The 25,247-nt window shown below is 39.9% G+C and overlaps 3 protein-coding genes and 1 long non-coding RNA gene across 5 annotated transcripts; all 4 read left to right on the top strand.

The window, feature by feature from the left end:
• The first annotated feature begins 4,628 nt into the window (after positions 1-4,628).
• ostm1 (osteoclastogenesis associated transmembrane protein 1) lies at positions 4,629-8,871 on the top strand. Its single transcript, XM_077587825.1, has 6 exons — positions 4,629-5,097; positions 5,242-5,356; positions 5,893-5,990; positions 6,070-6,180; positions 6,636-6,801; positions 7,433-8,871. Exons 1-6 carry the CDS (start codon positions 4,741-4,743, stop codon positions 7,489-7,491), a joined length of 906 nt encoding a protein of 301 aa, XP_077443951.1. The 5' UTR covers positions 4,629-4,740; the 3' UTR covers positions 7,492-8,871.
• Positions 8,872-10,940: 2,069 nt separating this feature from the next.
• LOC144064998 (dynein regulatory complex protein 1-like) lies at positions 10,941-16,454 on the top strand. The gene is given in 15 exon segments (XM_077587931.1): positions 10,941-11,003; positions 11,174-11,301; positions 11,402-11,585; positions 11,658-11,795; positions 11,973-12,059; positions 12,126-12,248; positions 12,313-12,431; positions 12,569-12,703; positions 12,772-13,072; positions 13,157-13,243; positions 13,326-13,406; positions 13,461-13,570; positions 13,654-13,817; positions 13,820-14,365; positions 15,628-16,454. Coding segments are annotated over 14 exon segments (1,875 nt in total). The 3' UTR covers positions 13,975-14,365; positions 15,628-16,454.
• A 518-nt stretch (positions 16,455-16,972) lies between these two features.
• On the top strand, positions 16,973-20,771 carry paplnb (papilin b, proteoglycan-like sulfated glycoprotein). 2 transcript variants are annotated; one of them, XM_077587561.1, is made up of 13 exons: positions 16,973-17,124; positions 17,370-17,434; positions 17,633-17,742; positions 17,827-17,887; positions 17,984-18,086; positions 18,159-18,286; positions 18,927-19,247; positions 19,324-19,500; positions 19,646-19,796; positions 19,875-19,955; positions 20,058-20,208; positions 20,287-20,365; positions 20,440-20,771. In XM_077587561.1, exons 1-13 carry the CDS (start codon positions 17,037-17,039, stop codon positions 20,650-20,652), a joined length of 1,728 nt encoding a protein of 575 aa, XP_077443687.1. In that variant the 5' UTR covers positions 16,973-17,036; the 3' UTR covers positions 20,653-20,771. The 2 variants fall into 2 exon arrangements, 1 of the variants encoding a protein (XP_077443687.1); XR_013296882.1 differs by lacking the exons at positions 20,058-20,208; positions 20,287-20,365; positions 20,440-20,771 and having other exon boundaries at positions 19,324-19,478.
• Positions 20,772-21,256: 485 nt separating this feature from the next.
• LOC144064765 (uncharacterized) lies at positions 21,257-24,986 on the top strand. Its single transcript, XR_013296883.1, has 8 exons — positions 21,257-21,497; positions 22,695-22,835; positions 23,020-23,110; positions 23,773-23,811; positions 24,152-24,317; positions 24,564-24,679; positions 24,744-24,860; positions 24,913-24,986. It is a non-coding gene; the product is annotated as an uncharacterized LOC144064765 (long non-coding RNA).
• Positions 24,987-25,247: the final 261 nt, after the last annotated feature.

The following is a 25,247-nucleotide window of genomic DNA, read 5'->3' on the forward strand; positions in this document are numbered from 1 at the left end:
CTCAACTTAAAAATCATTCTCCCAGTCATTTCTTGAAATTGTGTCGTAGTGATGATTGCCTTTGGTAGATACATTATCTAGGAGTGAAAATGATATGGCTCCATAAATATACTATAGAAGTAAGAGAAAGGGGGAAAAAGTATTGTCATGATGACATTTTTTGTGCATTTTTGTTTTTATTACCTCTATTTGTGAATAAGGGTCAAGGAGAAATTGTTATGTGCTTCACAGGCCACAAAAGCTGGATTTGGCCTTCAAAACTTGAGTTCAAAGATCAAGGGTGTCAAACACACAAAAAAATGTTGTTTAGATAAACAGAAGCTTAGAAAGGCCGCTTTGACATTCTTCCAACTTTGATTTATCAAACACACACAAAAATCATCCATTAAGCAATTATATAGTGCAATGAAAAACATGTCAATGCTTTGAAATATCCCAAAGTTCAGCATATGTTTTTATGATTTTAATGAGGTATTTTCATTCCTAATTTGAAATATCTCACAGATTTTGAAAAAAAATGGGCCTCGCTCTAAACACCCCATGTTAACATGAAGTGAATCAAAAGTTTATCAAACCATGTTTCAGCCCCTCCGCTGTCACCCTCCCTCAGACTTGGACCCGGCCCACCCGTCCTCCTCTGTTCTGTTTGGGCACTGGAGGTTGTCACTGGGGGTTTATGTTCAGTTCATTGGAGCTGAAAGAAGTCACTTTCGCGTCTTGTTATGGAACAAGACGTCCGGGCTTCTCCAGAGCCACGAGAGGTGTTCTGGGATGGAACGGGGCAGAGAGAGAGAGAGAGAGAGAGAGAGAGAGAGAGAGAGAGAGAGAGAGAGAGAGAGAGCGCGGCGACCGTTCCCTCCGGGGCGCCCGGCAGTGAGGAAGTCAAAGCTTCTTTTGTCTCTCTGCGGTCGGCTGCGTGTTTGGTAATTATCCCACCGCCCGCCGCTGCCCCTTCTCGCTGTTCGAGCACCGGGGCGGCCCTTCCAGGAGCGGGCTGACCCAAGTGACCCACGGGAGACTGCGCTAGACTCTATATCAACAGCCTGATTGGACGCAACGCAGTCAATGAAGTCTTTTGCATTAATAAAATGCTCAGACTTTTTGATGTGCACCCAAAAGCCCACAAAAATGGTCCAAGTTTGAAAGGATATCGAGAAACTTGTTTAGTGGCAGACATGACAAGCCAAATTATTCAAAAGTGGAAAAAGATTGTTCCACTTAATGGCTTGGAAAGTTGGCAGCATGGCTTTTTGTATATTAAATGAGAGTAAAAATCATCTTCATATGTTGCTATAAAGGAAGAAGAGGGATACAAGATTGTTAACTGAGCGCCAGAAATTTGTTGTAAGCACAGAGCCATGAGATTGGATGCTCCTTTTGTATGTGTTGATAATCCATGTGTTGGTATTCGTTTGAAAGTAAGTAGTAACTTAAAAAGGGAAGTAATTACTAGATTTATGCAAAGTTTTCTCCATTAGTCCGTCTGTCTCTTTAAATATATGAACAGGTCTAACTGTTTGTTGTTTGACATGCATTTAACTGCTAATCTTTTGTTGAATGCGTGGTTTTATAATAATTTTCAGAGGGATTGATCAGTAGATGCTCCAAAGACTTTTTAGAGCAAAATGCAATCTTTGCTCTAACCATTCGCTTTTGGGATGCAAAGCGAAGAGTATCCCGCGTGTCCGGTCCAACTGCCTCATTTCAATTGGAGTGAGTTGGTCGCTTTTGAAAGAGAATAGAATAGGGCCGCCTTGATCTGTGTCAATTGTCATCTCGGGGCCCGGGGCCACTTCGGCAGCCAGTATAGTGGGGACGAAGTCAGGGCTTAATCCCTAGAAAAGAGGAGACTCACGGGAGAGGAGCAGAGCAACAATAACCAAGTCAAGCGTATAAAATGAAAGCGAAATCTCTATTATCACTCTCAGCGATTCCCAGCAAAGTGGTGAAAATCAGGGTTAGTTTGCGATTCGAGTCAGACGCCGGGGGAAGAATATGGGGGTCCCAGCGGGTTGGGAGACTCACACGACGAAAAAGGCCGATATTGGGGAGAAAGGGCAAAGAAGAAAGCCCCTCTCCCATCGCGACATAACCATTAAATGCAGTCTGACTTTATGTTGTATAGCGAGGGGGGCGCAAGAAAGGAGGCACAGTTCTCCGATGAAAGAATGAGGTTTTGGCTGGATTAGGGACGGCCCGAGGGATGAAGAATAACTTCTGCATAACTTTACGGCTACTTTTTTCTCTCTGCTTTTCCAAAGAGCCGAGTTTAGAGCCGCTGGGAGTTCTAACCTGTGTATTTTCCAACGGCAAAATTTTGTGGCGAAGCGTTGTCATTGTAAACACATCCGTGAGATAAATGTTTAGTGAGTCATCAAGTCACAGAGATAACTGAATTCAGTGAAATCAGAATGGTAGGAGTTAGAAATGTAATTCGGCACATTGAGTGGACTGAGAGCCCCCAAATTAGGTTTGGCTGAATGTGGAAGATTGTTTTTGTGTGCGTTGAGGAAATCACTGGTAGAAGTAGTCAGATTTTACAATTTTGGGATGCAGATACTACTGTAAAATTGACTATTAAAGTAGAAGTGTTTCAATTTTTTTAGCCTAAATATTCAGTAATAATGATTTATTAGTTTGTTTGTTTTTATTCCAGATTGGATGGTGAAATTCTGAACAGTTGGGGGAAAATAATCATTGGTTTTAGAGTCAGTCCCAATCAGAGGACTCGAAACAGAAATTCACCGTGGATTGCATAAATTGTATTATTTATTTATACTTTATACTTCTCAGCAGGCAGCAATTTCACTTCCCAATATCAGTTGTGAACCACAAAAGGGGGGAAAAAAACCTAAAAAGTTTGTCCCTGTAAGGTTGTCCACCAAGCAACCTAATACTTTGCTTAACTTTTGTGTGGTTTCCTACTAAATTCCCTTAAGAACGTGTTGATCGGCTTACACAGGCATGAGCACGACCCGTCCATTCCTGGGGCTCATTTTCCCCACAATAACAGACATCAGCATATATAACTTAAATTCTCTATAGAATATCTCCGATTATAAACACAGGTCATTTTTTTGGTATAATTTGATGTGCTTTTCTTCTGGCGTCTTGTGCATAAAAGCAGGAGAAAGTTCAACAGCTCCAGCCTGGCTATGTATAGTTACTCAAGAGCTCTCAGCATCATCATCATGTATTTGATCAGTCTAATTGATGATTTTTGTCCCCTTGGTTCCTCAGTCTAGCACATGCTAATGAATGCCGGCATCCTACAATAATGGTCATCTCCAGTAATGATATGCCGTTTTTTCCCGTTTTTTTCCCCTTCTTGTACTTGCACTCCTGATTAAAGCAGCAAAGGAAGAGAGGAAAATACAGCAGCAATCAGGATGAACCTCACCACTGCTTTATCTGCCATACTAATGTATAGGTCACTAGTTTGATCCTAATGATGATGGATATGATAATGATGATAGTCGTGCTAGATAACCGGATGGTTCCAAGTGGACTTTAAATGCATTTTTCGAAAGCTTTTCACTTTGGGAGAAGATAAGGGACTGAGGCCACGTCTGAACAATTAGTCCGCACATAGAATGGTTAATGAGCTGCTCTCGCTATCATGCGGAGGGTTAGACCCTGATATTTACCACTCGAGGGATGCGCGGCCATTAGAATAGGCAGATGATGCCGCGTGGACCCTCTCCCCCCTTATTTTCATTAGGCCCCCATGACTAGCGAATTGATGTGGCCTGAGACTTATCAAAAGCTACTAATTTCACATTAGCGGCCATTGACTGCCGCGGCTTGATTCGAGGGCTTCCTGGCAATTATTACAATCAGTGAGGGCCTGAAGCAGCTGACTCGGGAGAGTTTGTTACTAGAGAGGTACTGGGGTGATGATGGGATGGATTGGTGGATGGACAGACGGATGGATGGATGGATAGATTGATGAATTGATAGGTATATGGATAGATAGAATCTGTCTATCTATCACCTATCTCAGATCAGAGGTGGCGAACAGTTCGCTCTCGAGCCACATGTGGCTCCCAGCCTAAATGAATGCAGCTCTTTGCTTCTAGAATCTGTCTATCCATTACCTGTCTCAGATCAGAGGTGGCGAACACGTGGCTCTCGAGCCACATGCGGCTCCCAGCCTAAATGAATGCAGCTCTTTGCTTCTTATCATATTTTGTACATACTGTGGCTTCTTATCATATCTTCTATATACTGTGGCTCTTTGCCTCGTTTCATGTTTCTCTTATTTTTATTATCTCTTAAAACAAATTCATCAGGGCCCCAATAAAAACAAATCAATTATATTCAAAATGTAATTTGGCTGATTGAATTTTACTATGCTGCTTCTGATCTAAGGTGTGGCTCTTTGACTCTCAGTTTATTTTTTTTAATCTTTGTATCCAACTTTTACGCCACCCCATCATAGAAAGATGGATGGATAGAGACACAATTCAGATTAAGTTAAAACAAATCTGTAACTGTCTTAAAATAATGTATTAGATCATAGGAAAACAAACCAGTTAAAAAATATTTATGAAATATACTTTATTCCAATTAATTCATTTTATTACTACTGTTGTCATTCTTTTTCTTCTTCGAACCGCAATTGATGCTGCCACACGTTGATCTCGCGAGAATCTTCCACAGTCACATGATCCTGCTAAACCGATACACGGAAGTCATGGGTTCTCCGAAAGAATCTGACCACATTTAAGCCTGTCAAACATGCCTCTTTATCACCAAACCCCGATTTTAACCATCTGTTTGTTATGTGCGTGTGCCGTCGCCTTAAGCAAAGGAGCGAACGTCACACTTGATGTCTCGGCTGCGGCCAACTCTCCCGTTTTCAAGCCGGCGGAGGCGGGGGACTCGGCCGCCTCCCTCATCCGCCTGTCGTCCGCGTTCCCGGACGATCTGGAAGTAAGCGACTACTGCAATGAGCTACTGCGCCTCTTCGGCCAACGCTATACGGCCTATGTCAACTGCCTGGTTCCCTCTGCGAGACCGGTTAAAGTCTGCCAGAACTGTTTCGACTCTTACGGTAGCCTGGTGACCACCTACATGAACATCTCATCGGAGCAGGTACTATACAATGGAGTCCTTCCTATTCGTGTCCTGTGAGTCAATAGCAGTGTGATGTTTTCGTGTTTCCTACAGCTGTCTTATTTATAGATCCAACTGTAAACTTATGATCGACTTATTGTTTTGGTACTAAAATGTTTTCAGTTAGGTCCGGCTAATGAGACCTGCAGGGACAGTCTTCTGCGCAGTGATCGTCTCATGGTGGTTTATCTGCTCTTTAACAACCTAAAGGACTTGTGGATCAAAGCAGGATGTGACAGTGAGTGAACTCTGCTTTTTTATTGGACATAACGAAGAATCAGCTGACTTTTAGAGACATTTTAGGAATTTAACCCCACCCCTTTTTTTGCTCTTCACATATCACATGATTGTATTCCCTCTCTAATGTGTATATATACTTATAGTCCTTCTGATCGTTGTACAAAACGCACAAAACAGTTTTTTCATTTTCATATTCTAAATTATTATACCTTCTGTCCATATGTTTTGAGCAAAATGTGTTTTTTTCCATTTCATTTGTCGTTGGTGTATGCCAATGGGATTGCCATGTATTACAGTGTTGAAAAATGTTTTTTTAACTTATAAGCATGATCACATTGATTAGTCTGATTATTTTTTGGTTGATACTGAATAGCTTAGGTTTACTTACTGTTTCTGAGCAAATCAGCAGCGCATTGCATTTTGCCTCTATTACCCACAACATGATAAAGCAACAATGCATTCTACGCATTTAATATAATTTTATTTTACAAAAAAAGCCGCTGCTCCCTGAAATGTGTTTATTTCCTGATGTAGACTGCATCACCAATGGATTCCTGAGCCTCACTGACGACATGCTGTACTTCATGTCCACTCTCAATCAAACTCTCACCTGCTTTGAGAGATACCAACAGGTACCCACTTGTTTACAATCCTTTCACACATTCATACTCAGCCGTTGAATAACTTCCCTCTTTTATCACATCTCTACAGGGCAACCACACCGAGCTGTGTAAAAACTGTAAGAGTGCATATAAGGGCCTCAATGAGCTGTACAGTGGCATGGAGAAGAATCAGACCATGTGCATTGACATAGAGGACGGGGTATGTACACAATGTCAGAGAATCTTTTAAATAGGGGTCTATGCTATTTGCATTTGATATTCCCGATATAAAGTCGCTAATTTACAGTCAGAATGACGTTAAATGAATGTGCCTGTGTTATTGGACTACATACCTGCCAGAGAAAGTTGCTGTCGTGTCAGGCCAAACAATCAAGTTGCACAAAGGTGTTTTTTTAACCTTGGGATTTGTATCGGATTAACATTTTCCAAAGTCTTAGCTCTTTTTTTTTTGCTGTTCGTAGCACATTTCAGTACCGTAGAAGCTGACGGCAGCTTTACTGTCCTCACATTTAATTCCTGTGTTGTGACTTCAAGTGTCAGAGAATGTCTTTTGTCCATCCCGCTGATTATAGAGCGTGATTTCCAAAACAAGTACGGTGTCATCGTTGCTCTCATCGACATCAGGCTCAATTTGACACTTTGCCTTGTTCTCAGATGAACATGACCCGCAGGCTTTGGAGTAAGAATTTCAAATGTTCCTTCCCCCGAGAAGAGACGGTACCCGTCATCGCAGTGTCCAGCTTCATGGTCTTTTTGCCCATCATCTTCTACTTGAGCAGCTTCCTTCACTCAGAACAAAAGAAACGCAAGCTCATACACCGTGAGTAACCATCTTAATTCCCCTTTTGTCACGCGCCCATATTTTGACAGGGTTTTGAGGAGTTTTTGTGGGCTGCTAAAGGGGCGTGCTGACTGTGGTACTGGAGGGATGGAAGGGCGGTTGCAGTTGAAAAGATAACCTTGACAAAATAAGAAATAGTGCTGGGCAATATGGGCCATATTACGTCATGCTAATGATATGCCTCAATTTAGTGTATTTTTAAATATTGGATAGGAAAAAATATGTCTTTGTCTTTGTTAGTTACTAATTCTTTCCCAATGAAGTAGTAGGGTTCGCCACCTGGAACTGTTTTAATTATCACAAACTCATTTACTGACATTATTCTCCATCATCCCTCCCTCTTAAAATGGATTGGACATCTATGGCTGTCAGTACCACTAAAACACAGATGTCAACCCTCCCAGTTAAAATAGATTGGATGTCTATCACCGTCAGTGATGAACCCTATGTTTGTGTTTTGTGGTGATGTATGCTACCTCCTGGTTTGCTTATGTAGAAGCTACGTCATTGATCTAAGAAGTACCTGAGCTTTAGAGTTTATAGTAGTTTATAATAGTCGTGATGCAGCATATCATGAATAATGAAAGCAATAACATTTCTGTTTTTGCAGCAAAGAGAGCAAAGTCTTACTCCTCCAGTCTGATGAACATTCAGGACAAGCAGAGCTGATGGCAGACACCGTTGAGAAGTTCACATTTTCTACATTTTGGAGGTTTGCGATATCAGTGGCTCTTAGCAGACTAAATTTACCTATCAGTATTCATGAGAAACACAATGTCAAACACACTGCAAATTTCAATGTACATATTGAATTTTGGTTCAACACCATCACTTTGTCTTTCATTAGACCTTTTAATGTTGTTCTAACCAGATATATGGCCATTAAATTAAGATTTTTCATTATAACTGTGTCAGTGGACTATTTATAGTTCACACTGTATACACATATAACGAATGCTTTTGGGGGCCGTAAGTATATTCAAAATAATTATGAAATTAAATTAGGCATCTTGGTGGGTCAACAAACACTGACTCCAAGAAAGTTGGAGAAAATGAACCCTCTCGTGCCATTTTTTTTGCTTGCGCACATTCTCCAATTCGAGTGTCTACTCTAGTTATTGATCGAGAAATGGGTTTTTCTATCTGTAATCTTTGCCTAGAGGAGTGTCACAAACAAAAAGGCAAAGTAGTACTCTTTATCCATTAGCGGTGACATGTCCATATCTCTCTCTGTCGAGACTGTATCATGCTCCCATCACCAGTCTTTTATGGATACATCAGGCTTTTTTTCCCCCTGTTGATGTGCTTGTATAACTCGTTTCCTTTTTTTTTTTAAACAGATATTTTGTAAGTGGCGAGTTAATGAATGTGCATTTAGGTATTTATCGGTTAATTAAACAGGCTCAATGCACATTGATATATTGGATAAAAGGGCTATTTTCCAGGTAGCCCCTTAAAAGTCACCATGAAATACAGTTAAATTGAAAACATCTTTACAATATTTTATGAGAATAAGGTGCAAGGTTACCAAAGCCGCTCGTCTTCATACAGCGGCGGCCATTGTTTCGGGTATCGCGTGGGGGTGGGCTTTTCCCCTGTCATAAGCAGCTAATCTAACAGCAGGATAAAGATACTCGGACCAATAATCTACACACACACTCGTTAAAAGTCCTTTTTGGCTTCGTGGTCTTATGGCGCACAGCCACCGGGGCCCATCAGCTTGCCGCTAAGACCATTAGGCACACGCCGGGTCATATGAGCCCTTTCACGGCCGGCGTGCAACGTGATACTACGTTGACGGTTTAGGATTCACGCTACACTTTAATTCTTGAGGCTGAAAGTCAATCCAAAACAAGAGAAAAATAACGTCATTATTTGTTCTCTTTTGTCTTGACCAGTGTTATCAAACGGTAAATGAAAATGTAACTGTGGCTTTAATGAGCTTGTGCATTGATACATATATGAAATATAACCGGAGGGATGATTGCATTTGTCAAGACGTCTGATTCATTTTGCTGGTTTTAGTTTTAATAAAAATATTTTTTAAAAATCCTAAATAATCAGGGCTTACTTCTACACATACTGTAATAATTGTCCACCTAATCCATTCCCAAACGGATTTGATTTATCATAAATCCAGGACTAATGAGTATGATATTGCAAAGTGACTCACAACAACCACATCAACCTTGCTTTCCTTCTATTGCTGGATTAGAAGACGTCAAAAAAAAGTGCTGAGGTTAGAATTTAGGGTTTAGTGAAAATGGTGAAAATCTCTTTAGAAACTCTGGCCTTGTTGCTGTGTCACGTTGCATGAACTCAATTGAAATACACACTTTAAATGGGGCAAAAATTTATTTCAGCAATGATTAACAGTGAAATACAGAAATTTCTTAAATCTGAACTTTATTTTAATCATTATGGTAATGCATTGATTCTAAAAACTGCCATATACTAGGCGTGTGCAGACTTTTTTGTACCATATTATTAGTATTCGCTTTAATAACAATGACGTTTTACTGCGATTCTCATTTCTTCATGTGCCGAATGATTTACTCCTTGAACAGGCATGTGTCGACTTTTTATATCGACACTGTCTATCTTTGCTTTGTATTGCTCATATTAGGAAAATGTCATTTAAGGTTTGGATCCATTATGCAAGCTTTGACCTCTCTCCACTTGCTCCCTAAGCCATTGGTTAGTTAACTGGCTTTAGCTGACGTTAAGGCCTCGCACCTCTCAACACCTCGGCGATGAATATGATTCTTTGTTGACTAAGAAGTAAACATATGCCCTCAGGGCGAGGAATTAGCACGCACATACACATGCGCGTTAAACACCTCGCACGCCGCGTATGCCAGAGTGAATAGCGTGTATTATACACCTGCGAGCGGGGGTCAAAGTCTGTCAATCCCAAGATTACAGCATTATGATAGATTATAGAATCACTCTAATGGCAGTCATTCAGTTTGTAATCTCAGCAGCAGCCCTGAGGGGGTGGGGGGTTTTGGGGGGGACTCCTTAGTTGTCCCTCATTTGCAACACGGTCTTATGACAAGTCAGCTGTTGGCGACATCGCAGATGCTGGATCAGATGTCAGAAACCTTTGCTACCTGGGGGGCACTTGAGGATAAAGCAGCGGGCGAGCCCCCCCATACTTTTAGGGCAGGAACATATGACCCCTTTGTAAAGATGGGCCATCATCTTGACAAGACACTAAGTGTGTATTGGTGTAAGTGAACCTCTGTTTTTGATCCAGTTGGTGTAAGGTTTACAGCAAGGCCATAGCGCCACCTAAAGACAACAGTTGGCTAAGAAGGGTAAAGTTGAGTAACATATTTCAAGCTGTTTAATTTATAAATCCTGATTTAAATGATTTGCTGCAGGAATTTGCAATGAAGTGCTTTGTTTTGCTGAAAAAGGGTAAAGTAGTCAATATTATTTTTATGTAGTAAGAAAGATTGTTAATTCATTCTTTGGAAATTGAACTTTACCAGATTCTAAAATGTAACTGCAATTTATAAAATTCTAAATGATCAAACTTGATGTCCCAGTACCAATAATTGGAAATATGCAGTAGTTGTTGTCAAATTTTATGAAAATTACATATACATTACCTTATGATTATTTAATTCATTGGAAGTAGGCTTGTGTAAACGACATCACAATCAAAATATGGGTCTAAATTCAGGGAAAATGTTGGTACTTTAATCTCTAATTTTATTGTGCTTGTGTGTGTGTTTTTTTAACATTTCCATATTTACTGTAAATTAAAATAATGCTCTCTAGTGCCCTCCACAGACTGATTTTTTTGTGGTTGGTCTCCATAGCAACAGGTCGCAAACGCGCTCTGCTATTGTGCTGGAGTCTGCGCACCAAGTGACTTCGTCATCTTGTGCAATACTTCAAAAAATAATATTTCATTAATATGGAAAAAGTGAAGACTATTAAGGAAGCGACTGAGGAGTCGGATTTTCCTGGAAAAGGAGATTCAGGAATCAGGTTCTTGCACTTTTCTAAGCACATATAATTGATCAAATTGTCATTTTCTGTTTATTATTTTACAGTTTAAGGCATTTTGTAAAGGTTATATTTTTACCTTTGTGTGTAAATGTGGAATGTGCACATTTAGAGCGTCTCTGCAGGAGAAGGTTCCTCTTGGAGAAGAGGAACATGCAAAGGTTGGTGTGATGCACTTCATGTCTAATGCCTTTAACACAATGAATAGGTAATAATACAAATTGCTACAAATTGTGCTGTTTTCGTGGGATGAATTTGTGTAATTATTCACAAAAGTTCAAGAGATTTATTGGAAAACATGGATGAAATTAATGATATTTTTAACTTTTAGTCTTGGAACACTGAGGGAATTTCAAAACTGGAGAGTGATTTACTGGCATTAGTGAACAACATCCAAGTTTCAGCTGACGCCAAAGAGTCCTTGCGAAGAAAAGAGTTGGAGGAAGCTCGCAAGATACGGTATTTTTTATTTATTTATATTTTTAAACCATTTTTAATCCACCCAATGAATCCTAATGATAGCCATGCATTCTTTCTTACTCTGTCGTTAATGACCCAGCTCAGAGTTGCTGGAGCGGGAAATCAAAACCAGCCAGGAGAAGTTTGAGGAGATCACTAGCAGGTGGTCTTTGGCCAAAGAGGTGGTCATCCCTCAGGAACTGCAGGAGACCTTGAAGTGGCAGCGGCTTTTGTGCGAGGAACTCATCGAGGACAAGAAGAAACTCATTAAAGAGCTGCAGCAGGTAGCAAAATATACTTCAGCCTCGTGGTTCGTCATTGAAATACATGCCAGCAAACATGCTTATTTTGAGCAGGAGTTGAAGAGTGGGGACGATCGCTATGTGAAGGACTTGAGGAAGCAAGCAGAAGAGGTGGATCTGATGATGCAACGCTCTGAAGAGCTCATCACTACTCTGACGCAAGCCTACAGGGATGAGTTGGCACACATTGAGGTACTTGAGTAAATGTAAAGATTAGTTTCTATACATGTTTGAGAGTTAAAAGAACTTTTACATCTGGTTTTATCAAACTTGGTGTCTTTTTTATGAACAAATTTTGTATGGTGTTTGTTTCAATCCACTAAAACGACAAATTTACATGTTCATTATCTGTCTGTTCATTCTTTTTAGAGCATGTATCAGCAGGAACATGACGTCTTGCTTACAAAAGACCAGACAGAATGGGAACAATGTGTCAGGAAGCTGTGGGATCAACAGGTCAGGTGCCCAAAACTTTGTTTTTTTCCACACATAGCAACTGTGCATCTAAACATGTGTTCACAGCAAGAGATGCTAAAAGAGAGGAGGAGGATAGTGGAGGAGTACGAGGCCAAGATTCATAACCTGATGATGGATCCGGAATATAAATATGATGCTATGAGGGAAGAGCATGTTGCAAAGTTTCAGGTTTGATAAATAGTTGCTCTTGTCTATTATAGGAATAAGGTATTGAACATATTTTTTTTGTCAGGAGTTGGAAAGGGAACAACAGCAGATGATGGCTGACAACATGATCCGAAATATAAACTACATCACAGACAAGGATGATAGATTGTCTAATTTAGCTCACATGAAGAAGAGAATCCTCAGGTCTGACATTTGCGAGATCCGAGTTGTCCGTTACAAATAAAAATATAAAAGTGCACTATCAACAGAGACACTTCAAATTGTGTACAACTACATTTAACTTCATCTGACCATGACAATCATACCTTTTTTTGTTATAGTCTGCAGAGCGAGCTAAGAAACCTTAAGCGCACCTACACCAACGACAAGAAAGAATCGGAGAAGGAAAGCAGCCGTTTGTCCGATGAATACAAACGCAACATTGAACACTATCAAAGCCTGCAGCAGAGAAACAGGTAGATGTCGACACGCGCAAAGCCAGTTTTGATTCCAGTCATTTAGCAAGCTGCAATTCGCCTTGTAGACACTTTGCCGCCACTGACACCAAACAATTTGAGGAAACGTGGAGGATGCTCAACAAAGAAGTGAGGCAACAGGTGGAAAAAGCTTTGCTCGTGGACGCAATGATTTGGAAGCAGGTCCTCGGTCTAGCTTGGGCGAGGCCTCGAGGGAACTCTTTTGCGGATCTGCACCGTCCAGACTGTCTTTGGAAAGAAGCCAGCGTGAAACCGGAGGCGAAGGATGGAGCGGCCGGGCCATCGGAGGAGGAGAATGTGCCTTTCGAGACCATGAAGGAACTCATGGAGCTGCTATGTGATGAGTCGGTGAGCACAGGGTCACATTGTCTTATTTATTATCATCGTAAAGACATTTGAACACTTTTTAATTCTGTTTTGCACGTTCTAAAGGGGTTCCTCACTGAAGGTAGACTTCCACAGTCGGCAACCTTAGACAAGAGAGAACAGAATGTTATCAAGCTGGAAACTCTGCTCCATGTATGTTCACGTCATATGTCTGCAATAGGCTTCTGTTGGAGGTGTTTTTATAATTTTTTATTTTATTTTTTGCTCCCCTCAGGTTTTTGGCATGGATGAGGAGGACACTATACCCAGCTTGGCTGACTTTATCCTCAAGTACCAGCAGAGGGAGGCAGATGAGGTGACGATTTATTTGAATGTTTCATGGATGGGCATTTAAACTGTTTTCTTGTAGACAGCTTCTGCTAGTGGAAAGTCACAGGAAGGAGCCACCAGCTCGACTTGTAATCCTAACCACGTTTTACCTGGGCTTCGGGAATTCCTGAAGCGTCATAGCCACTTCAGGTGGACTAAGAACGCCCTCAGTTAAATCATTGCTGTGACATTTTGAATGAAGTTAGAGCTAAAATTATTCCCATTTCGAAAAGGAACCGAGCCGGCGGGAACCATCGCTACTGGAGCGCAGACATGTGGGATTCCTCGGCGGATGAAGCCTATTGGGAGAGTTTGGCTAATGTTATCACCAAAGATAAACTCAAAGTGTGGGATGCGGCGGAGATCATACTAAAAAAACACATGTAGGTCACATGAAGATAAAGATGTACAGCAAACACACATCAATTTATGTACTTTCTGTGTCCTTCAGGTCAGTTCTTACTGAAATTTCAGATTGCCTCCCTGAAATTGAGAGTCTGGAACAGCAGAATGCAGAACTTCGTATGCTACTGCAACAATCTGTCAGCGCATAAGTATATGCATTTTTGGTGATTTTAATCTGCTATTTCTATGAACATAAAATGTATGAAAAAACCTGCAATAAATAACCACAACATTTGTTAAAAAAATTCAGGGCAGTTAACTAAAATGCAGAAATGGATAAATGAATGTATGCTATGTTCATGGAAATACACAAAATGAACATTAAGTTTGGTCATCCACCTGAATGTACCATAATTTTGGTTGTTTTTGACATTTTGAACACATCACCTGTTACCCATAAAAGCCATGTAAATGTGACATGTGTGTGTTTGCGTGTTTGTACGTGTGTTGAGTGGGCGAGTTCTTGTAAATGTCTAGTTATCTTTGGTCTACATGCTGAAACTTTGTGGACACTCATCCATCGCAGCCAGAGAAAAACAAGTAAGTCTGTTTGATGATACGTGTTTTTTTAATATATATAATAGCTGTCATTTCAGTATGTGTTAGTATAGACAAGTGAACTTAATCTTTTTTTAAAGGGTTTTAACTGTAGGGCAAAGTTTTTTTTAAAACAGTATGGGACAGTGACATATGACATATATTTGTGGTTCTATTTAACAAACTGCATAAAGTTTGAATAGATTTTTGCCAGGTTAATTCATTCCATCTATTTCCCTAATTAAAGAATTTGTAGGTGTTCACTTAAGACATCTGATATTTCTCTGGTGTTTTAAAAAACTGACTTGTAATTAAGGATGACATAATTTTAAAAAAAAAACAACAACTATGAGTTAAGAACTTATATGTGAATTTCCTGAATGTTCTAATAGCACTTTTTTTTTGTTCATCATTCTGTATTAATGGAAATTGGTTGTCATCCATTGCAGAGCAAGTTGTCATACATTGATAAGACACTTGGAGTGGTGAGTTCTTATCTTTACGGCCATTTAAAGGGCAGGAACCCATGAAGAATTTTCTATTTTGACATTTTGTTTTGAAAGTATTTTTGTCCTTGATTCCTATAGTAATTAAAATAGTGACCAAGGAAAATAAGGTGATACAAAGTTCACTACAGAGTGACACATTAAAAATGTATTATTTTGTATGTTAAAAACCAAGAAATTTAAATATAAAGTAAAATAACTTCATGTTTAAAATATACTGTACATATTAAGAAGGTCTTCTAACTTTCCTATGTTTGATTTGTATGAAATGGGAAATTTTCAACTAGTACTTAAATGAACTTTTACCACATATACAATATGACATATGATGATATAACTGTACAGTAAACTCAATATCACTACTCCATAGGTCAACTAATATAGTTTTTCAGCCATGTAAATTATTTTAATGTTATTCTTTGAATTATGGAGCATTATTGCCTTGACAGATTGATGGCCCAATTAAATAATATCTTTGTATGAAATTTAATGCACAACACCGTATTGTGATAACGTGTGGAAGGGCACCTGAGTGTCAAGGCCGAGAGCGGCTCTTAATCTGTCTGGAGGGTGTCGCTTGGGATAACTCCCTTAAGTGGATTGCAGGTCAGCAGACCATTGAGCACTGGACACTTACACACACATATACACACATCAGATAAGTCACAGATGCCTTTTTCACCCTTAGCAAGGAGCTTAAAGTCAGCAAGAGCTGAGCAGCACATAAGCCAGAAGTTTCATGATTACCTTTTCTTCCAGCTACAGAACTCAAGAATCAGGAGTCATGGAAGAAGACTCAAAATCAGAACCAGAAGCTGTTGCCGGGACATCGTCATCATGGATGTCAGAGGCGTGGACAGCGCCAACCGAGGAGGCAGACAACATTCAGGTAGACAACTCCCAGGTAGACAACTCCCAGGCAGACAACTCCCAGGCAGATAACTTCCAGGCAGATAACCCCCAGCCAGACAACTCCCAGGAAGATAACTTCCAGGCAGATAACTCCCAGGAAGATAACTCCCAGGCAGACAACACTCAGGCAGACAACACCCAGGAAGAGGACACCACGGTGTCGTTGGAGGTGACGGCCGAGAGTTTGAACGAGCTGATGAATAGCATGGAGACCATGCTTATGGATGTGGAGCACATGAGGAGCCAGTGCAGCGAGCAGGCCAAAGAGCTGCTCGCCGCCGCCTTGGAGCTGGAACAGCAACAACAGGAGCTGAGGGAAAGTTACGCTGAGATTAACACGGAATTGCAAGAAATCATGGCTTCCTTGGACGACTTGACCATCACCAAGAGTGCCTTCGAGGCCCGAGAGAAGGACATGGAAAAATTGAGCAAGCAGTTTTAAAGGGCACAAATTGACTTTAAAAGAATGGCTTCTGCTTTTGGATTTCATGGTGTGTGTAATTAGTTTAGGCAGCAAGATTTTACCTTGCTTTGCAGGCATTTTCTAACCCAATCCTGTGGACCACCACTTTTAAAGGCTGCTCCATTTTAGGGGAGGGTTGGAAAATAATTCGCTTTGCAAGCCCTTAATAATCGGCTAAGGTTACCAAAGCCAATAAATGTTTGAAAGGCAACACTGTGGAGTTATTTTGAGAAAGTGTGGTAGTAGTGGCAGTAGTAGTAGTTTCACAGTGGCTTTGGGAGATGCCTACTTATACTCCTTGTTTTTTTGTGTTATATTTATTGTTTCTTATGATCTGATTTTCCCTGAAAAATAATATATTACAATTTTCCGTGGGCTGGCCAGTAATGTTCTAGTAGAGACGACTTAGGCCAACCTTTTTTATGATAACATAAATTATGTGAGCCAACTTGTCAGCCAAATATGTGATTGTGCTAAGCACTATTGGTTTTCTATGCAAAAATGATTCAAGATATTCTATATTCCTATTTCTACATGAGAGTAACTTATATAAACTATTCAGAATAAGTTTCCCCCTCCTGACTTTTGCTTTCATATTTCAATATTTTTGTCAAAATCCTGTTCTGCTTGCTTTACAGTTACCAGGGGTAAGTATCCGGACCATAAACACCCATTTTACACATAAATTACAGTTTAAATCTGGAATGTGCATTGTGTGAGGTATGGTTGAACTCTGACACCTCATTGGCTGCCGTGTAGCACTGAGAGGGGAGGAAGACTATAGAAAAGCTGAATGTGGGGCGCTTCGTTTAAAGAGACGCATCACATCTGGGCGGCAGATCGACTAGAATTCAGCGACCCCGAGAATTCTCTTCTAGAAGGTAAGATAAGAACAATATTTAATATTGATAGAAGCATTATGGGGATTTAGACTTCAAAATGAAGTCAACATTTGGTTACTTCTTCCACCTTTCACTTCATAAATACATTAAGTTACAAAAATAATGCATGGGGAGATGATTTTTTTTTTAATCCAAAAGAAAGAAACAGTTATGCAACTTATGATTGTATGTACATGCTGTAAAAATTTAAATGTACTGATGTTTATTTTGAAATGTTTTTGCAGAGACTGTCATGGAAAAGATTCGAATTTGGGCTTTCCTCCAGCTACTTGCTGTTCCTGTCTTTTCTGTAAGTCTCACATCTGGTAAAGATTGACATGCAAAATTTCAGGACAGTATGTTCCAAAACTATTTACATTGCGAATGTGCCAGCTAGGGTATAATATTACACATTTATATAGGGAGTAGCCTGCGGTCTCACACACTCCTAATATATGCAATATGGCAATGTTAAACACGTGAGGTTTCTTGTATGCACTTACCGCAGCAATCACAGCAACTGCAAGACCGCTGGGGGGAGTTTGGCCCCTATGGCCCCTGCAGTCGCTCTTGTGGCACTGGAGTTGCAATGAGGACAAGGAAGTGTGTCACTTTAAGGTAAGATGGAACTAAAGCCCCTTTGTATGCTTTTTATTCTTATTTCTGCATAATACATGTGGTCTTTTTTCTTTTCTTTTTTAGGACAGATGGTGGTCATAACTGTGTCGGATCATCCAAGTCTTTTCAGATCTGTAACACAGATGTGAGTATATTTTGCAATTGCATACATGATATAACATTAGCTATGTACATATCAAATCGAAATATATACTTAATGTTTTTTTTTTTTCGACTGTAGGAATGCCCAGTGGGATCCAGAGACTTCCGAGAAGAGCAGTGTTCCCAATTTGACAGAATCTACGTTCAGGGCAAACGTCACACTTGGGTGCCATATTACGGAGGTATGAGATGAGATGTTTTATTATTATTCTGACATTACTAACTATGGGAAGGCTGATTGTTTTGTTCTGCAGCCAAACCATGTGAGCTGAACTGCGTCACGCGGGAACAAAATGTTGTCTACCGTCATCGACCCAAGGTGGTGGACGGGACGCCTTGCCACGTAGGCCGAAGTGACATTTGTGTTGATGGGGAGTGCAAGGTGAGAACATGCAATCATTCCAGGGAATTCTCTTTTAGTTCTAGGACAGTATTTGCACGTTAGTATTATATTTTGAGATATTTACAAGTTACTGTTAGGATTACCAATATTTTTTTTAAAACAAAAACACGATGGCATTTATATTTGTAAAGTAATAACATCACAACAAGATACCAGGTAATTGTTATATGTACATAGAAAGTACACGTTATACATCAAGGTGGAAATGACATTTTTAAGGTTTAAAAAAAAATCTAAGTACGTATCACAGAAAAAGCAGACTTAAAGAAAACAAAATTAAATATAATTCAAGCAAATACAATCCAATTATCTGTTATTTTACAGAAATAGAATAAAAAGGTGATTCATTTTGAAATGTTAAGATTTAAAATGATCATCAAATAATGTACTATTGTAAATGCAGAGTAAACAATTTAAACAATAAGTTATATTTTTTTCAAATTAATATATATTTCACATTTTAATTTAAATATATTGAACCTAAAAGTCAAATACAACAGTGCTTCACTAAGGCTATAACTATTTCATCAACCACAAGTTAAAAAAATCACTGATACTACTAAGAAAAAACACAAGTGTCATATAGTGTATGTGCATTGCTACATGATTTGTCTTGCAGTTAGTGAGCTCAATGACCCAGGGGGGGATTTCGGGTCCGGGAGAAGCCGTCGCACAACCCGACCCCACCCCTGCCCCCGAACCCCAGCCGACAGAGCCCGAAACATACGAGTACAGAGTCAACACCTACGGCGAATGCTCAGCCACCTGCGGCGGAGGAACGCAGCATCGCACGGTAGAATGTTGGCTTCAAGACCCAGTGAACCCCCGTACGGTGGACGAAAGCCATTGCATTGTGCAGCACTTGCCACGACCTGAATCCCAGCAGGAGTGCAATGTGCACCTTTGTGATGCAAAGTACAGCTTCTCCGTCTTCAGTGAGGTCGGTATCTCCATTCCGGCAGATTGAAAAGACGACAACGACTTCTGCCTGCTAATCTTTTTCTCTCGGTCATCAGTGTTCGGTCACTTGTGGGGGAGGACAGCAGAGAAGAGAGGTGTTCTGCGAGGGTGCCGGAGGTGAACGTCTGGCCGATCACGCCTGCCAAGCTCTCACAAAACCTCCCTCGGTCCGAGTCTGCAGGAGACCCGCCTGCCGCATATTAAGCACTTGGCATGTGACAGCCTACGGATTGGTGACTGACTATATTTGATATCATAATATAACATAAGGATGTAATCAAATGTGTAGTGTTTTTGCATAATAATCGGTGTTGCTCAGATCTTACGGTTTCCAGTATTTCTTTGGAAATATGTGACAAATTTCTCTTGTATTTGCAGTGCTCTCGCAGCTGTGACGGTGGTGTCCGCGAAAGGCAGGTGGGCTGTTTGGATTCTAACCTGAAACCCAATCCAGTCGCCAGGTGCGGTATCTCCAATAGGCCCGTATCGGTGGAGGCATGCAACACACAGCCCTGCCACGAAGCTCAAGGTGAGAAATTGTTTAAATACTAGAGTACTGTTTCCATTTGACTATATTTATTCTATCCATTTCTTTTTTTTTCTCTAGTGGTCCCAAGTCTACAGAATCCTGAAATGCATGAAAGCAGCGCGACAGGATTTGTACCTTATGTTCCAGAAGTGCCAGCAAGTGTGTAGTGTTTATATTTTAGTTTGAATACACACAATTCCACTGGGGAACAAAATCTGTACTTTAGTGTTGATATGATTTACGTCTGTTTATTTCTTCTAGCCTCTCGACCAAATATTGGCCATAATCCTAACAATAGAGAAAATGTTGCTGCTTGCACCCGGTCCTATTATGGCTGCTGTCCCGATGGCCGTACCTCTGCTAGTGGGCCGGCCAATAGGGGCTGCTCCCAGCATGACTGCGTGAACACCAGGTGCAACTTTTTCTCTTGTTTTTTTATAAGGGTGGTGTATTAATGTGTGGGTGGGGGTAACATACTTTTCATTCTTAGGTTTGGATGTTGTTTGGATGGGGTTACTCCTGCTAGTGGATTCGGGAGAGCTGGATGTCCTGGACACCAAACTACTATGGTAATGTTTCATTTCATTCTCCCACTAAGAGTAAATGTGGTTCATACTGGTTTTGCTTTTCTTTTCTTTTGTAGCACTCGAGCGAACCAACACCTTCAGCTCCGAGGAGTACATGCTCACTTCCACGAGCCGAGGGCTCTTGCGATTCCTGGAGAAGACGCTTCTATTTCAATACAAGCACCGGAAGATGTACGGAGTTTTGGTGGGGGGGCTGCCATGGAAATGCAAACAACTTTGCTTCTCTTGGGGAGTGTCAGACAGCATGCGAGGTGGCGGCCACATCCTAATGTCCAGTTTTATAAAGTGTGCATGACCTTTGAGATTATATACCATGTGTTTTGCACACAGATCCCAAACAAATTTAACCCACTGTCATTTGAATACCATTAAAAATATTATGAAGGAATGTGGTATTGTAGAAGAAATGTACTCCCACTTTGTGGTAATTTACTTTTCTATGCTTGAGTACTCACTCTTTGTTTTTGTACGGTAATGCTTTATGAATTGTGACTCAAAACAAAGGGTATACTTTGTATAATTTTATTCTGGTGTGGCCCCACTGAGCCATTTCACAACATCCCCTCGAGTCAAACTCCATTCCTGATTCATGCTCTACCAGGAACACCATCTAAGATGTATCAGTCTAAACCAAAAATGTCTCGAATGTAAAACAGATGTATACTAACCGCTAACACATCTCAGATTGCATTCTATATAGCACACACCACACAAGTTTTCCTAGTTACATGTTATCGTGCGATTTCTACAATAAGTATTCACAAACCACTCGTTCTGAATAAATAGCCCTTAAAATTGAACAACATTATTTAAAGAATATGCCAATGCTGATTTTCATTCATTCATTTTCTGAACTTCTTATCTTCTCTCGAGGATGGTGGGGAGTGCTGGAGCCTATCCCAGCTATCTACGGGCACAGGCAGGGTACACCCTGAATCGGTGGCCAGCCAATTGCAGGGCACAAGGAGACGGACAACCATTCACGCTCACACTCATGCCTAGCGACAATTTAGAGTGTTCAACCAGCTTAACCTGCCTGTTTTTTGGAATGTGTGAGGTAACTGGAGTACCAGGAGAAAACCCACGCAACCCTGAGGAGCACAAACTCCACACGGTAAGAACCGACCTGGGATGGAAACCTCATCCCCCGAACTGTAATTTTAATTTAAAAATAGGTAGACCATGAATATTAATGCTAATTTTCATTTTTAATCATCCAATTCTACAAATGTGGATTTGGACTGCAAATGCATCATGAAGGTAATAATCTGGATTCATTAATTCAAAGAATGATTTGCTACTGCTTCCATTATCACTTAGTCTAGGTTTAAAGTGTCTTTAGGTTCATTGATTAGGCTTTTTTTAATTTTAATTTGAAACATCAACACACATCAAAAACAAAGAATTGCAGCAGACCCAACATGTAAACAAAAAATGATTATAAGAACTATGAGGTACATTTTTTGTTACTGATGTCATCTTACTATAACATTTTAAAACGTATTTTTAAAGCACTTGTTGACACTTGGATGTTTGGCTGTTGTTTGGCATCAATATTCTCTCCAGTCAAAGTTTACAGAAATGTTAAGCAAGCAGTTTTAAGTCTATTTGGTTATTTAATACCATGAAGTTCTAGTAGCAATTTGGGATCTGACTACAATAAAAAAAAGATATATTCAAATATATAATTATTATTATACTGAAACTAGCCTGTGCAACACTCATAGTGTGTGTATAGTGCCACCGTGTGGGTCAAAAGGAAACTGAATTATGGCAAGTCAATTCAAAGACGTTTATGTGCGTCAATTCGATTGACGCCAGCGACAATTTCATTGTCAGTACTCTGAATAGCGGTCTTCGCCACCCCAAAAAAGTTTTTCGTAAATAAATACATGAATAAGTCATGAAATAATAAGAATTACTATGCATAGCAAGGCTTGTATTTGTTCAAATAATGACAACGTTTAGTGATGATTTTATATGTTCCACAAAAAAATACCATGTATAGTCAGGGCTTTTTTCATTAATAAAAGAACATGTCTAGTAAGGTATTTGTCTTTAAAAATGACCCTGAATAGTAAGGCTTAAAAACACATTGAGCCACAAGAGGACACTACCGTTGTTTCTTCCGTCTTTATCAACTTCCTGTCGCCAATCTAAAGCATTACATAAATAGTTTAAAACAATTAATATTAAAAGAAAAGGCAGTTTTTTTGTGAATAATTGTTTACTAATACACTTTATTATGAAAACAATGTATTTTTGTCCTGTGTGTTTTTTCGTGTGTGTATCTTTAATATGCATGACAAAGGTCGGAGTTCAATTGGCCGCCATTATTTAAGATGGCCGATGAGCTACTATTCAGATCGGCAGGACTCCAGAGCGGCTCAGAAGTGACGAATTACCGAAGAAAGACCTGATACAGTTCATCTATGACAATGCAGCGCATTCGGTAACTTGTCGTTTGAGGTTTTCGAAGTCCCAGTTCTCGTTTTAAGAGTGTATTTTGACCGTGGCATGCTTGGTTCGCGTGATGTAGCCAAGGCGGCTACAAAATGTTTGCTAACAGATTGGCTACATTGCGTTAACTATAGCTCTTTATGTTTAAAAAGTAATCATTCCTTTGTGTGTTTCAGTTGCTCATCGAGGACAGACTGCTGTGAAACATCAAGAATGTGGCCATGAAGGAGCATCGTGTCGACGCCATATCGAGCTATTTGTCAGCCAGTGAGTCGATTTTATATGGTTTGTATTTTCTCGATCCGTGTAATAATTGTTAGCGTTCAGTATTCATGGTGTCGCTCAATTAGCTTATTTTTCATTATGATACATCCAAATTTTCAATGACAAAACTAATTGGTCTGGTAGTTGATCATTCACACCCAGACAATGCCATCAGTGGATTTGTAAGGCATAAACGGTACACTTAAAGAATATATACCTTTACCCTGGGCTTGTTTTCCCTTCAATTTCTTAAAGGAAGACATCAGGGCTTGGAGCTTTTCCTTTTTTAGTTTTAAATGTGGTTTTGACAAAACCTAAGTGAGGCCTTCATTTCATAATAGCGCAGCGGTCATTTTTGACTCGAGTTGAAACATTGTATGGTAAAATAACAATTTTTACTCGGTGTATGAGGTAGAAAAACCGAAAGAAATGGTGACCTTTGGCATATTTATTTAAAAAGAAATGGTCATTTATACATCACAATGGTTAAATAAACGGTAACCTAATCACATTGTGGTTTCTTGTAGAGGATTAAAGCAGGTAAAAGCTGTCAAAATCGATGTAGACCTTAGAACTCGAGGCAGAAGTTGTAGGAAGTGTTTCAGCTTATTTTATTTTTGTGCAGTGTACTAAACCTACTCCTTTTGTATTTTGCTTCTCTTCAGGGTCCACCCAAGGAAGGCCCTTATCATAACTTCACTCAGGTGCCATCCCACTGCAAAAGAAAGAAAAACATTCAAGATGGGACTAAAAATGCTCAGTCGTGGCTTGGTTTGCTCTTTCTTTTTAGCCACTGCAGTGAGATAAGTCTATAATATAGAGTTATCTCACTGCAAAGAAAAAGCAAACCAAGCCACTACTGAGCATTTTTAGTCCCGTCTTGAATGTTTTTTCTTTCTTTTGCAGTGGGATGGTGAGATGGCACTGGAGTGAAGTTATGAGAAGGGCCTTCCTGATGAGGTAACCTTTTGATGTTGATAGGAAAAAACTAATTTAGTAGCAATGTTTTTTTGGACAAATTTTGACTAAGCTATTTGTTCATAGGCCCCCCTTTTTGGTCAAATTTTGACTTAACCAAATGTAGACTGGGGATTAGTTTATTTTTAAAAATCCACCCAGTGCCCAGGGGAGTTTCTTCATCCATTTGAAAACTGATTTTTAAAAGTGCGGGAGTGCTGTGTGAACCTATCCAAAGGTTTCAAAATAAAAGGTAAGACCTTGCGAATGGTGTTTTACTTAACTTTGTGCATTGACCCATTTTTTTTGTTTTCCAGAATTCCACAAGGGGGACCAGGTTTCCTGCCTATGTACAGATAGTCTGAGGCACCCCCCTTTTCGCGGTGCTGGTGGTTACGCGAAAACCTATCAGTGGAGTTTTTCAAAATAAAAGGTGAGACCTTGCGAATGGTGTTTTACTTAACTTTGTGCATTGACCCATTTTTTTTTTGTTTTCCAGAATTCCACAAGGGGGACAAGGTTTCCTGCCTATGTACAGATAGCCTGAGGCACCCCCCATTTCGCGGGGCTGGTGGTTACGCGAGAACCTATCTCCAAACTTTTTCAAAATAAAAGGTGAGCCCTTGTGAATGGTGTTTTACTTAACTTTGTGCATTGACCCATTTTTTTTGTTTTCCAGAATTCCACAAGGGGGACCAGGTTTCCTGCCTATGTACAGATAGGCTGCGGCAGCACCGTTTTTCACGGTGCTGGTGGGCACGCGAAAACCTATCAGTGGAGTTTTTCAAAATAAAAGGTGAGACCTTGTGAATGGTGTTTTACTTTGTATTGATCCCCTTTTTTTCCAGATTTCCACCTGGTGCCAGGGGGAGTGTCTTTGTCCATTCTCCAAAGTTTTTCAAAATAAAAGTTTTTCAATGTATACATGTGTTTGTCTTTATCTAACAAAAAATGCTGGTAACAATCAGAGTTAAAAAAAATTTATTTACAGGTAAACATTTCAACTTTAGCATATGTAGTTGGCATAACATTGAAGTGTTGATTAGTGTAGCCAGTCTTCAGTTTGTCCACCTGTAGACATAAGACATGACATTTTAGTTAGAGGTTCACAAAACAATTTTTGTAAAATACACTTCAAAAATGAAATTAGGAAAAAATGGGGGAATAAACACTTAGAAAATAA

The sequence above is a fragment of the Stigmatopora argus genome, chromosome 19 (assembly GCF_051989625.1).
Source record: "Stigmatopora argus isolate UIUO_Sarg chromosome 19, RoL_Sarg_1.0, whole genome shotgun sequence".
In the NCBI taxonomy this organism is placed as follows: domain Eukaryota; kingdom Metazoa; phylum Chordata; class Actinopteri; order Syngnathiformes; family Syngnathidae; genus Stigmatopora; species Stigmatopora argus.

Excerpts from the sequence above, each read along its gene's own strand:
- ostm1 (XM_077587825.1), top strand. The coding sequence starts at position 4,741 with ATGCCTCTTTATCACCAAACCCCGATTTTAACCATCTGTTTGTTATGT. Across the intron at positions 5,098-5,241 it reads TGAACATCTCATCGGAGCAG|TTAGGTCCGGCTAATGAGAC; the intron begins GTACTATACAAT and ends AAATGTTTTCAG. Across the intron at positions 5,357-5,892 it reads GATCAAAGCAGGATGTGACA|ACTGCATCACCAATGGATTC; the intron begins GTGAGTGAACTC and ends TTCCTGATGTAG.
- paplnb (XM_077587561.1), top strand. The coding sequence starts at position 17,037 with ATGTGGGGCGCTTCGTTTAAAGAGACGCATCACATCTGGGCGGCAGAT. Across the intron at positions 17,888-17,983 it reads TTCAGATCTGTAACACAGAT|GAATGCCCAGTGGGATCCAG; the intron begins GTGAGTATATTT and ends TTTCGACTGTAG. Across the intron at positions 19,248-19,323 it reads GCTTCTCCGTCTTCAGTGAG|TGTTCGGTCACTTGTGGGGG; the intron begins GTCGGTATCTCC and ends CTCGGTCATCAG.